At 39.4% G+C, this 17497-nt stretch overlaps 1 protein-coding gene across 2 annotated transcripts in view; it reads right to left on the bottom strand.

Annotated features, from left to right (window-relative positions):
* Positions 1–17497, bottom strand: part of cabin1 (calcineurin binding protein 1) — a 36626-nt gene that overhangs the window by 1816 nt on the left and 17313 nt on the right. For both annotated transcript variants that reach the window (XM_067521611.1, XM_067521610.1), the window contains 6 exons: positions 17268–17381; positions 7626–7789; positions 7442–7538; positions 6649–7338; positions 4257–4331; positions 835–1093 (listed from right to left, as the gene is read on the bottom strand). In XM_067521611.1, the coding sequence (XP_067377712.1) occupies positions 835–1093; positions 4257–4331; positions 6649–7338; positions 7442–7538; positions 7626–7789; positions 17268–17381 (1399 nt within the window). The remainder of the gene's footprint in view (positions 1–834; positions 1094–4256; positions 4332–6648; positions 7339–7441; positions 7539–7625; positions 7790–17267; positions 17382–17497) is intronic.

Below are 17497 nucleotides of genomic sequence, written 5' to 3' on the forward strand. Positions count from 1 at the left end.
CATGCATCTGCACACTTCAAAAGGTCCTCAAACTGTGATGACTTAAGTTAATCTGAAAAGGTCCATGTAAAATAATAATATGCAGGTATTTGAATCAGACTCTTGTATTACACCCAATTTATGGATGTAATAAGTAAGTAAAGATGGGACAATACTTGCAATTCCAATTCAATGTTGAATTCTCTTTCTAATGACAAAGCTGATAAAATACACCTTGTTGCATGACCTTAAGTGACTCCAGCACAATTTACCCCAGTAAAGATGACTGTGAAGAAAAACAAAATGGTAATATCATAATTAAATCATATGTCCATATAAGCTCTATAGTTACATATGTGAATATATTTCTTGTGCTTATATTTTTTATTGGATGGAATTACATTTCAATTTGTTACAAGCCAGTGTGATAAAACATTATCTTGACTTTTAAATCATCCAGACATCTTCACAGACATCACAGATGAGTGTTTCTTTTTGTTTTTTTTGTAATCCACTCGGCAAAAGACACGTACAAGTTCACGTAAGCAGGAAAAGTCACAATCTGCAGGACATCGATTTCTAAAACTCTTGGGAGACCGACAAAATCAAAAGAGCAAAATCTAACCTGAGTCTGTTATTATGTAACAGCTCTGTGGAAGCCCACAGGTGTCCCCTACTGGTTAGTTAGTACTTTACAATGTCAAAATGAACTCATAACTGCACAGAATCAGCACAGTAGCAGTGGAATTTTAACAAAAGAGCATTTTATTTTTCAAAGTCTTCCAGCATCAGTGAATAACATTTGTCAACATGTACATTTTTCTGTGGTGTGAGATGGAGTTCAATCCACTGTACCTGTGTGTGGTAGGAAGGCCATGGCTGTAGCAGGGTGGCTAGGTGCTCTCCTGTGCTGTGGCAGATCGTGGAAGCTTGCGGCTTGAGGTCTGGGCAGCTTGCTCAGGGGCTCATACAACGCTTTGCCCTGGCTGTCTTGGGTAGACAGTGGGTGGCAGGCGGAGTGGCTGAGCAGGACAGGTGTTGGTAGGGAGGCAGGGAAGAAGATGTCTCGGTGCTCCTTCGTGTACTTAGGTGTGGTTGGGGTATCGCCTGAAGACTGATTAAGACAGAAGAACAGCGGCAATAGTGAGTAGATGTGATTAACCTTGGGAAGCCATCTGCAGCACTAAATATCTTCCGTTTAAGTACATTTCTGATATCTGTAGATCCTCCGCCCTGATGCCAGAATCTGGAGTGAGACTCCGTGCCTGAGAAATGCAGTGAGCTGCTGTCGATACCACTGAACTTTTCAAACAACACACATCAGTGCTACTGGTATATTACCTAAGCTCTACTCCACGCTACATCCCTCTGAGCCACTTTCCTGGATGTCCTTTAGAGGACCACTTATAAAACACAAGAGCTGCACAAACAACCTGTGATAACAGCCGGCCTGCTCCCACAGCCACTGTCATGGCAACACAGAGAAGCACAGTTAAAGACATAAATACACCTTCTCCAGTTTTCAAAATGAAATTTTATGAAAAAAAAAAAGCCTTTATAGGCCTTGAAAATCCAGCCCTTTAGCGTTATATACAAACTGTAGCAACAACTTAACAGGCTGAGGAAATATTCTATCCAGTTGAAGGCTACACTTGTGCTGCACTTTATATGTAAATGTGCTAAAATGTAAACATTTTACATTTGCCAGAGTGCATGTATATAAAAGGTAAATTTGACAGATGCAGTATGTTAGCACTAGACAATTTGGCATCAACAGAGCTCTCATAGCATTTTCTCACGCTCTCTGCTGGGAGCTCAAGTCAAATTTTGCTCTGAATCAGAGCTGTGTATGATGGAGCTCCCCATGGGATTCACACAGCAGAGCATAAGAAAATCAAACAAACAGAGCAGCCTTCCAAAGCCTTAGACAGCGACAGACCCTTCAGCCCAACACACAGAGGAACAGCGGCTTCAAGTTTGCCCCGGCACCAAAGCCAGCTTTGATGATTCATCTCATGAATTAAACATCGCCAACAAAGACACCAACAAGTCAGCTGGACCGTGTGCATTAGAAAAACCCTGTACCTGAAAAAACTGCACCAGATAACATGCAGTGAGTCTGTAGTTCCTCAAATGTTGGCTGTAATGTCCCAAACATAGTCAACTGAAAGAACGTTCTTTGCAATTATTGAAGATTGGGCATTAAATCAAATTAGAGTCGCTGTGGATGTGGTTATCTTTCCATTCCAATTGAAGGGCCATGCAATGGAACAATTTAATTAAATTGCCTGCCCAAACTGATCACACACTGAAGCTCCTTTGTTAAGCAGTTGTTCATATTCTTATATTGAAAGGTAAAAGCTTTATATTGTTCTAAGTCTGCCGATACTGAGAGGAAGTGTTTTAATCCAATGCCTTCATCAAGTCTCTAAAAAACCTTTTCATCCTAAGTAGAGGAGACTAAAAAGCAGATAGATTCTGAAAATGTACCAGACATTCATGCAGTAACAAAGGGCACAGGGCACAGGTCATCTCGCCTAGTCATGTTCTTCTCATGACAGTCCCAAGTCGAGGGAGCAAACAGATTTTCCTGCCCAGCACTATCCTGACAGATCTCACTGTATGCTTGTTGGGGCTTGTAGGAAAGTTAGAGTCTGTAAGAGGCAGGCAGGATTTTTTCATGTTCGTGAGCTGAGGACTGCACATTGCCCACTCACAACTCTCACAACATAAAAGTACATGCAAATGTGAAACCGCGACATGAGCTGGTGGCACAATAATTACACATAAACAGCAGTTAGAGCTGACTGCACAGACAGCTTGTATGCGGAAGCAACCATTCTTATTAGAGTCATCGAGAACACAATCCACTGCATGTAGGCTAATAATCATAATATGTAGCAAATCAACAATCGTGGCATGTACACCCAACATCTAACAACAGTCAGAGGACTGGGGTGTGTGGTTAAGCATCATATTCCAGATTTAGTAAAAACATAGGTTTTCACATTAAAACAGGTTTGGATTTTGGATAAACTTGAAACTGGTATTTTGCCATTACAACTAAAATGGCATTAATTTGTATTCATTTATTTATTTTTAATCCTTCATTTTCTTCCAACTGCGAAGACTTTTGACACTTCTTTTTTTTTGGCGCTAATTTGTGATTTTAATTAGTGACTCCACTAAGTTTTATTTTTTTAAATTTTATGTTATTAAAATTAGAATTTAAATACAACTGAATTTGAAATAAAATAAGGCACCTGTTTAAAAACATATGGTACAGGTGCAGAGATAAAAAACATTAAGATAACATGTAGAGCTCAAGTATATGTGTGTAAATATATTTATATAAAAAAATAGATGCCCACATTGCAGCTGCAGTGAAATAAGACATTAATTTCAATAAGGTGTGAAAAATGTGGCCTGTGGCTCTGGGTATCAGCTGCACCATTATTTTCACGCTGTAGTTTATCTGTGTAAATTAGACAAATGAGTGAAAAGACAAAATAAATTGAGAATATAAAGAATCATGCAGGAAATAAGATGATACGATCAGTGAATGATTGAAACATAGATGTGTTTTACTCACAACTACTTTTCATGAGGCTAAAGGGTTTCGGGGAACATCACTGTGACAACAGGATGTGCCCAGAGAGACCCTTGATAAAGGTGTGGGAAGGAGGAGTTACCAAGTCACAGAATAAGACAGAGCGGCTAATGATTCGATAAGAAATATAAGAATTGAGGATGAAGCTAAAGTCATACTTCTCCCATTACATGATATCTTATAATAATTCCTTTGCACTTTGTACAAATAGGCAACATGCATATCAAGCTGAAACTGCTGACACGTTTAGCAACTGTCGAGGGAAGATGAAGGGAGAACGGGGAGTATTCACACCTCGCTTTGGTCTATAATTAGTACTGGCAGTCTAGAGTAGGACAGACTTGAGTAAGTCTGGGAATTACCAAGTTATGCATCAGTTTTGGCAGATTTTACTACATATTCTGTAGTTACTTCCCCATATAAAGTATTACATTATGGCAGGACATGCTATGGCAAATCAGGTAATTTTAGCTTGGCTGGAAAAGCATAAGTTTGAGGCTCTAATTAATCCTGCGTTTATCAATTCACATTGGATACATCATATGATAAATTATCTGTCTGATAATAAAACAGGGACAAACAGAATGAATTTAGCCCTAAACGGACGAGAGAGAAAGTAGAGAAAGAGCAGAAAGCTGGCAGATGAGCACGAGTTACACTGTCTTACCTGTCTTTGGGCAGAAGGGGCCAAGTGTATCTGGCAGAACTTCAAAGCTTGGTCCAGAGCTACATCCTCATCAACCTGACACAGGAGCACAGGCACAACAAGGGTATTAGGGAAGAGTAACATATTTTCATATGCTTTATATTGCATTGTGTCAAATCACATATCTTTCTTCACAGTGGAATTCATTTATGCAACACTAGTTTGTATGCTACTACAAATGTATCATACAATTCTGGAGCAATCTGTATTGCGTATGTTAATTATTCCCCGTGTATCAACACTAATGCCAAAACCAACAAATCCATCCAATTCCCGTAGAATTTCTTAAGAGCTTTTCCTCTTATCGCTACACCAGTGAAAAAAAGACTTATTTAGGCCTAGTTCAGCTAGTGGATGTGTGGGAGGGGGTGAGCTAAGTAACAGCAAAACATCATACGCTAAAGCGCCAATAATCATGTTCACACAACTGTAGAAGCTCAGGGAAACCAAAGGTAAGGTTTTTTTAGTGGTTTCTTTCCAGTTTTCAAATTATGCCAATTGTTAAATTGACTGAGTCAAGTTTCAGTGCATAACAACCCTTTGCTTTCAATTCATGTCTACCTCGCTGCACACCTTCCCTGCCAGACTATACACACTTGCCAGTGATGACTTCTCAATATCACATAATGATTACTGTTAGAACGAGGCAAATTTAAAGCATGAACTCTCTTGTTTTTCTAAAAATAAAACCATCATTTCATGTGGCAGGACACTGTTTAATAAAAAAAAAAAATAAAAAAAACCCTTCGAATTAAATCGCCTTTTAACGCTGTTTGATTTTCCTTTCTATTCATAAGTAGGGAGGGTTTGGAGGGCCAACATAGCTTTTGAGGGATTGCTACACTGCTATTTACAGACATTGTTTGATCACACCTGAGAGCGATCATGTTAGCCAATGATCTGGGCTGTGAAATGTGGGGCTGCTGGCATTATGATGTTTAACTTAGCCACTTTATGGGCAAAACTGAGCACCCTTTATATGCTTCATTTGCCATGCCGAAAATACTTTGATGGCAAGAAATGTTTTTGTCTAGACTACACAATTTAGTAAGTGTTGGAACACTGCCATTTTAATAGTAACAGAAAGAAATAATGTCTTGTAATATGCAGAAGTACAGATGAAACATAAACAAGAATAAAAATGAAGCAAGGTACAGATTTTAAGTACGACTGTGTGCAGCTGTGCAATGCAGCAGACCATAAAACCACAAAGCATCTGCAGTTTGTGCAAGTAGGTGCAGCACCTAAAAGGTGCTTCTGGAAAATGTCCAAACATATTAATTGCATAACTCATCTGGTGACACAGAACATGCCATGGATGGTTCTGGCGTCATTGTTCTTACAGGTGTTATTGAGAAAACAGTTTGCTACCTCACAGTTAGAAAATCCTAAGCTGTAACCTAAGCAGCAAAAGAAATCTTCTGAAGCTGCTTTGTCTCCCCTGATTTCTTTTTTCTCCACCTCAACTGTCCTTTTCCTACTGCTCTCCCAGTCCAGCTAAAGAAAACTGGAATTACACAGCCTATTACATGCCACCTCAATAGGCCCAGCATTGATCAACAGCTCAATATAGATATATAAGCTATTGTGAAAGCACAGAATTTGGACTAACTTTCAACAAACCAAGACCATTTGCTCCAGAGACTTACAAACAAATGACTTATCTGACATTTCAAGGACAGCTTGCAGACCATTCCGTCCTCCCACTTACTTTCACTTTTGACTAAACTCCATTATAAATGATTCTAAATTTTAAAAAAAAGAAAGAAAGAAAGAAAGAAAGAAAAATTCAAAGGTTTATAGAGTACTCTTCCCCACCTTCCTATGCACTTAAATCCATAGATAATAATTAAATAAACTCTGTTTCTGCTCTTTCTCGTACTTGCATCTCATGAAATGTAAACACTTTTCTGATCGGACTTTGTTTTGATGTTTTCTCTTAGACTTAGACTTTTGCTTGACATGTACCTCACTTGTAAGTTGCTTTGGATAAAAGCGTCTGATAAATCACTATATGTAAATGTAAATAGAGTCAGCATGCTTTTTTAGGAGTAACAGCAGAAAGTAGCGGAAGCTGATTTTGGGTTACTGAGAGCAAGAGCACAACCACATTTTATGAGCTGGTTGCTCCAGTGTTTGAAAACTGAATAAGGGGAAGCCCCTATTCTGAAGTGGCTGTTTGGTTACTAATTCGGGTAAAAGAGGGGTTTCCCAAGCCCAATATATTTTAGGAGGGCTCATATTAAGTATACCTGACTCAGCAAAAAAAAAAAAACACTCCATATTCTCATACTGAAAAGTCTATGTTGTTTGTGTGTAGAGTGGAGGTGTGGTATATCTTGAAGAGGTTTACCTGTTTTATGAGCATATAAGTCTCTGACATGATCTTCTCAATGCGGCCAAGGTCATAGGTCATGACTTTCTGACCTTGCTGCCACACTCTGTATGCATCAAGCAGTAGGGTTTTTCCAGATTCCACATCCTCTAGAAGTTTTCTTTTCCGGTTTGGCCTTCGTAGTAAGCCTTGATCAGTCCCACTCGCTGCCCCAGTGGCCTTGGTTGCTAAGGCCTGGAGCTGCTGCTGCTGCTGCCTGGAACTGATACTTAGCTCCTCTAGAGATAGCTCTGTTGTCCGGTTACTGTCAGTCACTTTCTGCTGGGGCTCAACCGCACTGACAGAGGTCCCAGCCTCTGTTTGGTTGCCCTGAGAATCTATTGTGATAGAGGTCTTCCTCCAGAGGCCCATGTCGAGCTCCATGGGTTCCTCTGAGCCCGTTTTGTGTCCCCCACTCCCAGCTGCCTCGACTTTTACGTGGTAGCTCTCTGGAACTTTACTCCCTTTGTCTGAAGATTGTGGAGGTGGGGACAGTTGTACCTGGGAGGAGTCCCTGGGCTCTGCGTCAGTAGCACAGGCTCCCTCTGTGAGACTGGGTTTCTTAGGCAGTACATGTTTGCTGTCCTCTGAACTGGGCCTTTTGGACGTGTCTGTTGTAGTCATCTCCCCCATTGAGGTTGCAGGCACTTTGGGAAGCTGGTCAGACACCTGAAAGAGAACAGAACCTGTCAAAACATGAAGTGTGTGCATGCCAGAAGTCTAACACTGAGTGGCTCTTAGTGTGTGTATAAGTGAAGCTCTACTCCCTTACCCCAGAGAGAATGTTCAGATTGTCCTCCAGGACTTTTACAGTTAGGAAAAATGCTCTCTTGGCCAAAACCTGGCGATCAACATCCCGTAAATACTTCCTTTAAAGAAAAGAAAAACGTAACATAAAATTGTCAAAAACGTAACACATAACAGAAAGAGTGAGATTATACAAGGTTGAGCCTTACTTTCCCTGGTCAGGGGTTCTCTGCAGCATTAATGAGACTTTCAGCAGAGTATCGTGGTCTTTAAGCTGAGACAGGACCTCCAGCAAGAGAACAATGGAACGGTTCATATGAGATGCAAAACTTCCTGGGCGATCAATCTCATCAACAGGAATACGCCAGATGCCCTAGATGGGGGACAGAAGGATAAAAAAAGAAGCAAGATCAGTAGCCAAACTTGATAGGCAAAAAATGTAAAAAACAAAACAGTAAAACAAGTGGTGCCATTCTTGTCATATGTATATATACAGTGCATCCAGAAGCATTCACACCACTTAACTTTCATATTTTATCATGTTACAGCCATTTTATCATTTTGTCTTGGTTTCCTCTAGACATGACTGGCATTCAGGCCAAAGAGTTAAATCTTTGTTTCATCAGACCAGAGAATTTTGTTTCTCATGGTCAGAGTCCTTCAGGCAGGCTGTCATGTGCCTTTTACAGAGGATGAGATGGGATGGTAGTTCTTCTGGAAGGTTCTCCTCTCTCAACAGAAAAACGCTGGAATCTCTTTCAAAGTAACCATTGGGTTCTTGGTCATTTCCCTGACAAACGCCTTCTCTCTCGATCGCACCGGCTGGTTGGCTCTTCGATTAGTCCTGCTTTTTCCAAACATGTTCCATTTACGGATGATAGAGGCCACTATGCTCATTGGGACCTTCAATGCTGCAGAAATTTTTCTGTACCCTTCCCCTGATCTGTGCCTCAATACAATCCTGTTTCTGAGGTCTACAGACAATTCCTTGGACTTCATGGCTTGGTTTGTGCTCTGAGTTGCACTGTTAACTGTGGGACCTTATATAGACAGATGTACGCTTTTCCAAATCATGTCAAATCAACTGAATTTCCCGCATGTGGACTCTAATCAAGTTGTAAAAACATCTGAAGGATAATCAGTGGAAACAGGATGCACCAGAGCTCAATTCTGAGTGTAATGACAAAGGCCATGAATAATTATGTACTTGTGATTTTTATTTATTTATTTTTATTTGTAATACATTTGCAAAGCTTTTAAAGAAACACCTTTTATGTTGTTATTATGGGGTATCGTTTGTAAAATAAGGAAAGAGGAAAGAGGAAAATAATGAATTCGATCCATTTTGGAATAAGGCTGTAACATAACAAAACGTGGAAAAAGTTTAGCGCCATGAATGAATAAATAAATAAACTTAACTTTTTCACATACATATAAACATATGCACACACACCTAATTTTTAGTTTAGCATGAAGTTTAGTTTCCAATAATTTTTCACAGACACCAAGCCAGGAGACTGCATGGTGTCTGAGTGGTTGTCCACAGTTAACTGGTTTTGACTGAACAACAAACCAACAGGCTTATTTGTAAAATTTGGCAAGTTTGTGTTTTACGTGTGCCCTCTGCTGCTATTCTGACACATGGAAGCAATTAAACAGGAAAATCTGAAAGGAATAGAAGTAGAGGAGAAAGCCAGAGAAATTAATGTGAGTTACAAATGTGGCATTCAAAGGAGAAAGCCCTAATGAGGGGATGGAAAGGCTGCAGGAGATCTTGCAGACTGGCTGTCCATGTCGGAGGTGGGGAGGAAGGGATGGGTGGACCTTCTCTCTGGACACACGATAGGCAGCCTCATTAGTGTTCGGCTCTTTCCAAGCAATGCAACCGACCAACAGAATGGCTGCCAACAAACAGAGACATCCTTTGCAGAGAGTGAGATGAGGTGTTATTTGATGGACAAATCCACCTTTACTGTGAGCACATGTCCTCTCAGCAGGTAAAATGAAGTGAGTTTCCACACTCTGCAGCTACTGATATGAGGGCAGATGGTGGCTTAGGCTGTGTCCATTCATAAAGCACCAGGAACAAAGTACAGCTATGGCCTTAAAAATAAAAATGACCACATCAGAATGGAATTAAAAAAGAAAATGAGATGGCTCTATCAGCTACTAAAGGCACTGGTGAGACTGATGCTCCTCCTTGCAGACAACCCCAATTGTCAGATTTTTAAAGCCACTTTTGATGAACAAAGCAAGGATAGTAAAAAAATAAAAATAAAATAAAACTCCTAAGGATAAATTTACTGAGTGTCAACTTTATCCCACAAAACTCATGCCTCTTGTCTGTAACTCCCTTGAAAAATGGTAAATCAAGGACACAGCAAGTTTTATTCTAAGTTTATGGGATACACTATTTTTTCTTTATAAACATCCCCAAATATTAATTTGTCAGTAAATATACAATTGCACAACAGACTGTTTGGTAATTAATTCAATTATCATGTTACAGGATACAATTTCCCAGTGGACTAATGCCAATTCACAGTTTCTGAAGAATACATGTAAGACTATAATGCAAATTTAAACATGATAGGAGTGAATATTTGTGTGATGCACTCAGGAAGGGCTAGGCAGTGGCTTAACCTTTCAGTGCACACAGATTACCAAAAGCCTCCAACCGGGACAGGAAAAGTACAGAAGGGGGGTTTTCTTTAGTCACTCAGAAAAATATTTCTAATGCAGGAGAGTTGTTCTTCATCTGAAAACCATCCACCACAGCAAATCTGTTTAGTGAAAGCAGAGCCATGGCTTTACACAGATTATGCTGTAGCACAACAGCTAAAGCAGATTTGTAAGTCTATAACTGCAATGATTTTAAGCATCCCCCCCACCCCCTTTCTGTGTGAGAAAATTTCAACCACTCTTTGGTGTCTGGAGTGACAGCATTATCAGAGATGTGGCCAACACATTAAACAGGAATCAGATTGAGATTAAGTCAGGATGAAAATAAACAATAGAAGAGAATATTTCTCTACAAATAGAATCTAATCTTTCCTCGAACCATTTTCAGACCCACAACACTTTCCTTTTTAGTAGAGTATAAAGAGAAAAAAAAAGGCAGGTGACATGTCACATAATAAAGGAATCCTAATTTATTCAAGCACGACAAACAGCAACATAAAAGGGTAACTGCTGGATGATAACAAAATTAAAAATAAAAGGGAGGAAGAGCAGGGATTACGTAGTGATTGTCCACCTACATCTTTTTTTGTCCAAGCAAAAACAAAATATACGCTGCCTGCACAACACTGCAGTGCAAGGGAATCACTGACCTGTTGTCTTATTTTTGCCATATACTAATGTCTTAAAATGTCATTAGTGAAAGAAAAGGCACAGGAGTAAAACCATGCCTATGTTGCAACTTTTTAACTGCTAGAAAGTATTAATGTGTGTCGTAGCAATTGACAGTCACTAGTACAGCTTACGGGTAACAATTTTGTTATTGCACAAGCCAACTAATATACAACTTCATACTGTGACAAAAAACAATCAAGATGTCACCAGCTAGTCACCTGGTAATGTTAGCAGCATTTGGCAGGTGGGTGGTGTAATTTTATGTTGTTCGCATTTTCACACATCATGTAATGGACCCACAGAAATCTAAACTACAACTAATACACTCAGGGAGGATTATTTATAGACATTGTCTTGTCATGTTCTGAATATCAATAATAAAATAGACCACACTGATTACAGCTAACTCACTAAACGACACAGGAACTCTGCTCATAATAAAACCCCTCCAACTTATACTCTGTTATGTGAAAGTCAGAAGGAAGAGAGAGCGCGACTCACCATCACCAAAGAAAAAGACTCCACGGTGCCTGTGTTAGTATTCTTTTGGAGAGTTTCTTGCTGGCAGCAGCAGTAGCAGCAGCAGCACCAGCAGCCCTGGCAGTGCCTCCACCCTGAAAGATACTTATGCTCAAAGAGCAAGGGGTGGGCTGCATTTGGGTGCTAGGGCAGCAAGAACTGCAGAAAAAGGAGGGAAGCACTGCTGCACACGATGGAACAGGAACAGAAGAAGAGCAGAATGGCAGCTGCCTCGGGAAAAGGAGAAACAACGCTGGAGTCAGGGCCTAGAAGCTCAGTATGCCATTGACAAAGAAGCTGAGTCGTTCCTCTCCTGCTCTCAAACCCTGCCATCTCAAAACAAAAACACCCACGCACTCCATCTCCACTCTCCCCTGACCCCAGCCTGCTAGAGTTCTCTCCCCCCTCCTTACTTGCTTTCTCTTGCACTGTACACAGTGCACAGCCAATCCTCAGAGGTTCTTGCCAGCCAATCAGAGCCAAGTGGAGAAAATCCCGCCCAATAGTGCACACCCACACAATACACACACAAACAGAGGAGTGAGAGAGAGTAATGAGGAAACAGATCGAGTGCAACAGAGAGAGGAGATGAGTAAAGCGAATAAGAGCCAGGGTGAGGGGTAGAACGTGATCAGCCTAAAGACAGAGCTACAGGAAAAGAACAAGAGAATGTAAACTGGCTCAAAACAGAATCCAGTTCTGCCATCGATGTATTGGGGGGGGCCATCAAGAGGATGGCACACCAGCTGTTAAAAAACAAAACCAAAAACCAAGCAATAAACTTGCTGGAAAAAAAGACATATTTGCATACAAAGCCCCACAAAGAAACCAGACTGCAAACCTCTGCAGCCTTGACAGATAAGGTTGTGTAGCACACAACTGACAATAGCCCTCACCTTCTTCCTTTCTTTCAACTCTGGTTGCGTCTCCTCAGCTGGCCACCATAAACATGCTAAACAAACTCCCCTTGTTTTTCCTGCTTCCTGTTGTGTGAGGGAGGGGGAAAAACTGCTGAAAAATACCAAGCTCAACCGAACACAGAGCTGAAGAAGGCAATGGAAAGCATACTGGCAGCCAGATTTTAACCCTCCAACATGCAAATCAAAACATCAACTTCTACAAAATGTATTCATTGGACCAATACTCCTCCCACAAGAAAAAAATAAAAAAGGCTTTCCTGAGTGGAGCTCCACCTACGACACATTGCACAGCTGAACACACAAATGTTTGAGTCATATATCAAACCGATACAACTAATTCAAGTGCAACAGTTCCCTGGTAAACTATCGTAGTCTGATATAATTAGACATTAAAGGCTACCCTAACCATATATGGAATGTTTCATTCAAGCAATCCAACTGAACATCAAAGCTTGTTCTGAATATACAGTTTCTGATCAAACATTTTTTCTGTAAAGTTACAAATCCAAGATGAATTTATGTTTATATGAAATGTATCAGCAAGGTTATCCATGTTCTCTGGAGCTTCGTAGAGAGTGTGGGTGAGTGGGTGGAAGAATATCTAAGTATGTGTGTGGTGTGCTGGGTGGAGGGGGGAGGCAACACCGTGACTGAGTGAACACACAGGGACTCCTTACAATCACTCAACAGTAGTCGTGAGCAGCCTGGGGAGCCAGAAGTACAACACATTATTACCAATATTATTTGACCTCCTAGACAATAGTGGTTTTCCTGATTCTTCATATTTTGAACTCACTGCATTTCAGAAGAAAACATAACATTTTTACTGCACAAAAGTTGATAGCTAAAGTTACTTTACAGGTGCAAATTGATAATACTAAATAATAATGTATCACAAGATTCCCAACCATATGGCAAAATGTTATTTAAATAACAATTATTACAGTCAAGCCTGTTTCAGACATGAACAGACAATGTTAGGAGAATTCAGCTTTGGACATTATCTGGACTGGCCTTTCAGATGTGAACTCAGATCGCCATAGTAAGAAGCAACCTCAGGTGTGAAAATCCGTGCGCGAACAGCTCGCACAGGAGGTACAACATGTTATAAAATTTTACATTTGGGAAACAGTGTTGTTAGCAGCACATCGGAGCCATTCAACTACAACAACAAGAAAAAAATTTAATCACCTCGACCACAGCAGCAGTTCAGTGATACAATCATTAACATGCCCACTCATCGTTTTTAATCCTCAAAATGATTCTGTACAAAGCAGTGTGCTGCTTGCTTATTTGGACATTTTCGTTCACACATACACTCACTCCTAAAAAAAGTCAGGATAATGTCAGAATTCCACTGCATATCTGAAAGGGGCTTCAGTTCATATCATAAAATCAACAAATTAATGCATCAACATTTATGATTGAATGATATAATACTTATCTTTTATCAACCAACTTGCAAAATACATACTTTTACTTGTGGTACTTCAAGTAGTTTTTCTTGACAGGCTTGTACCTTATCCTTTAAAATGTCATTCTAAGTATGAACATATGCAGTATCAATAATGTCACCACAAACTGCAGCATGAAATATTATTTGTCACATATGTAAATATGTGTGAAAATAACAAGCTAAACTTAAAGTAATCATCGTCATCGTTGTAATTATCATCATTATTATTAATAATAACAACAACAACAATGTAAAAATTAGCTGGACCTTCTAGAGAACCCTTGTGCTGTCAACCACACTAATAAATTATGCAACACTACCTCATCTAGATTATTTCTAAACAGCAGTATATAGGTTAGTTCATTCAGGCCTCAGTTGATGTAACCCAGCCAAAACAAGATGGAAAAGTGGGGCATTAAGACCTACATTAGGAAACTTGGTATTCACCAAAAGGCTCAATGGAGGTCCAAACTGGGCTGAAAGTCTCCTTGACAGCAAGGTACCATGCACTGTGCCGTATGTTTGATGTGATCAACACACTGTCAATTTGTGGCAGCTCTTGTGCACTCGCATAGTCATTCTGTCACTAAATACCCAATATATTTGTCAAAACATTCTCAGTGAATGATTAGGGCGACTCAAGCACAGCTGCCGGCTTGAAGGGTTCCGACTGAAAACAACTTCTGCAACATTGTGTGCTGAAGAATTTCTGTAGGATTGCAGACATTAGTGAAGATTCCTATCCACAACTGCTCTGGTGAACAAGAAGGGTAAATCTGGTTATTATTTTCTGTTTAATGTAATAAATGCCAAGAACTTTTTGACTTACTGAAAACAAGGATCCTTACAAAGGTTTGCATCATTCTATGTTAGAGAGAGAAGGCTTGGTTTGCAGGAACAGTAAAGCTCTAACAGTTGGTATGCCATGGTGGCAGGTTTGTCTCCAGAAGGGGCTCTGTGAGAACCCAGTGGGAGCCAGGGTACTGCAGAGCTCTCCTCCAGCTCAGATCTGGCCCACACTGCTTCTACAGCTACCAGAAGCCTTCTGGAGTTTCCATTTGACTCTACAGCCTACATGTCCAAAATAACATACATTATCAAAACACACTACCTCAATCAACTGATATAAGGTGCTGACTTGATGAGACATTTGGCTCTGTACCAAATGTAAGAGCATTCTGGTTTCTACAAATCACACAAGAAACAAATAAAGTATGCCAAATTTTGCTTGCATTTAAAAGCCATATCTACTTCAAGTTGAAAAAGGAAAATAAACTGACATGAAAAACAGAATTTAGACTGTAATCACCTCCAATAAAACCCAACAGAGGCCTTGTAATTCTGAGAGGCAGATAACTCAACAGTGAGATTCCATTTATAGCAATGCTTGTGTCTAGTGATCTATATTTAGGACTGATTTTTGTGCATCCATCTGAATTATGTGAATAATGTGTGTTAAGGATCTGTGAATGTGAAAAGGGGAAACCTGAGTGCAATACAAAATGATTCATCAAAAAAGCTGCATGCAGTTACATACAGTATGATGTATAAAGCTAAACTTTATAGGACCACATATTCAGCTTAGTTAAACGCAAGATAATGCATTTTTTTCATTAATTTCTTCTATCTAAAAATATCTACTTGTTCACAGAATTTCCCACCTGTATATAGCAATCATTCCTGATAATGCTTGGCTACAGGTGTAATGATGCTGAAATTCCATTCAGTTCATATACTTTACCCTGCTGACATCTGACATGGTGCATTATCCTGGTTACACTGTGGTCATAAAGGGATGGACATGGTCAACAGCAATATTCAGGTAAGTTGTTTCTTTCAAACCATGCATAATTGCAAAAAGGGGCCCAAACTGTGCCAAGAAAATATCCCTCACACCATTACGCCACCACCACAAGCCTGAACAGATGACAAAAGGCAGGATGGATCCATGCTTTCATGTGGTTAACGCCAAATTCTGACCCGATTATCTGAATGTTTTTAAGACTCATCACATCAAGTAATGTTTTTCCAACCACAAGTCATCCAATTTTGATGAGCCCTTGTGAACTCAAAGCCCAGTGTCCTGTAGCTAGCCGACAGGAGTGGCATCCGGTGTATAATTTGGTTTTAATTTGAAATGCCTGGAAATCCAGTTATCAGTAAAGTCGATACTGACCAAAAGAAGCTATAAAAAGATACAGTATGTAATAGTCAAAGTTCATGTATTAAAATGTATAGTGAGTTGATTGTTTCACAACATGAACTCATGCACTGATTGAGTTGCACATAAAAAAAAAATAAAAAAAAACGTAATTAAAAGACACATTTGAACATCACAATTGCCAGTAGCTGCCAAAGGGTGGCCTCTCAGCAGCTGTAGCTATGTTGCTAAATAATATTTACAATGAGAAAAATTTTAAAAAAATGTTCTACCTTTTTATTAGAGGAGCAGAGCCTCTAACTTTTCATTGTAATAGTTTTTTCTAATGCCATCTCATTTGATCAACAAAAGTAGAAGAAATTTATTTGGCTTACTCCTCCTGTTCTGAATTACTCCTTTCTATGTCACCTTCAAACTCTTCTGTGTGTGTTACTATGCTGCTGCATCTGTACAGTTTGGAAGAAAGCTGCACTGTACTGCCAAAAAGCGTGATTTGCAATGCTACAAAATAGATGATAAAGTTTATTATGAAACGATATGCTGTGGCCAGCATACTTAAAATGAATGAGTTGACAAAAAAACTAGAATCATCTCTTCTTATAAAGCAACCCAGTATGACTGAACTACCCACTTTGAATTATTACCTTTCTGACTGTTTCACCCTAAAAACTGAGAAATTAGAACCTTTTAAAAGTAGAATTCATGGCAGAAGCACTGTATTGTATTGCATTAAATTGCACAGGTGGTCATAATGTTGTGCCTGATCAGTGTATTTGCAATAGATGTAAGTTACCGCACTATACTATACATACTTTTACTTATACATTTACATTTGATTACAAGCAGGTACTTTCATTACATTCATCCTTAAAATTGCTGTATATTGCAAATATTTTGTTGATAAGATACGCGTCGTGATACAGGGCTTAAGACTGGAGTTATTGAAGTTTACTGTAATACTAAAAAAGGCAATATATAGTGTTTTTTTTTTTGTAGTTATCTGATTATAGGAAAGCTGTCACAGTTTAAAGTACACCAAACCGTATGCCACATAGTCATCTGGGGTGTTACCAGAGCACAGAATGAACCTCTGTTGGCCACCAAATTTGGCATTTAAACTGATAATTACAAATTTACAGTGTTTTTGTGAATCCATTCAGTATCACAAAACAAAATATTGCAATACTAAAGTGTATTTAGTATTTTTACACCTCTATACTGTACCTACCTTGAGAAACACCACCAACTATTTTATATGTATTTATACATTTCCAGTCAGTCAAATGAAATCCTCCCTTTGCAAAAATATAAATGGATCGGATCGGCACAGTTTTAGGTGTTATTCTAATGACATGCCGATAAAAACAGAAATGACAGCTATCAACAAACAATATGAGGAAGGGGGGAAAAAAACATGCAGGCACGGTGAACTCTGACTTACATTGAACAGGTTTGTCTTGTTTCTTTCACAGAAAAGTCCTTGTGCTGGCATGTGCTTCAGCTGTTGCCATGGGACACTGCTTCCTAGCAACACATCTCGGGCCCACTGTAGGTTCTGTTCAAAAAAAAAAAAAAAAATTAAAAAAAATCCAGCATAGATTTATATGTACATTTTGTATTCATAACAACAGCAGCAGAATTCTAAATGAATAAAAACCAAGGGGATAACCC

The sequence above is a fragment of the Channa argus genome, chromosome 11, assembly GCF_033026475.1.
Source record: "Channa argus isolate prfri chromosome 11, Channa argus male v1.0, whole genome shotgun sequence".
In the NCBI taxonomy this organism is placed as follows: domain Eukaryota; kingdom Metazoa; phylum Chordata; class Actinopteri; order Anabantiformes; family Channidae; genus Channa; species Channa argus.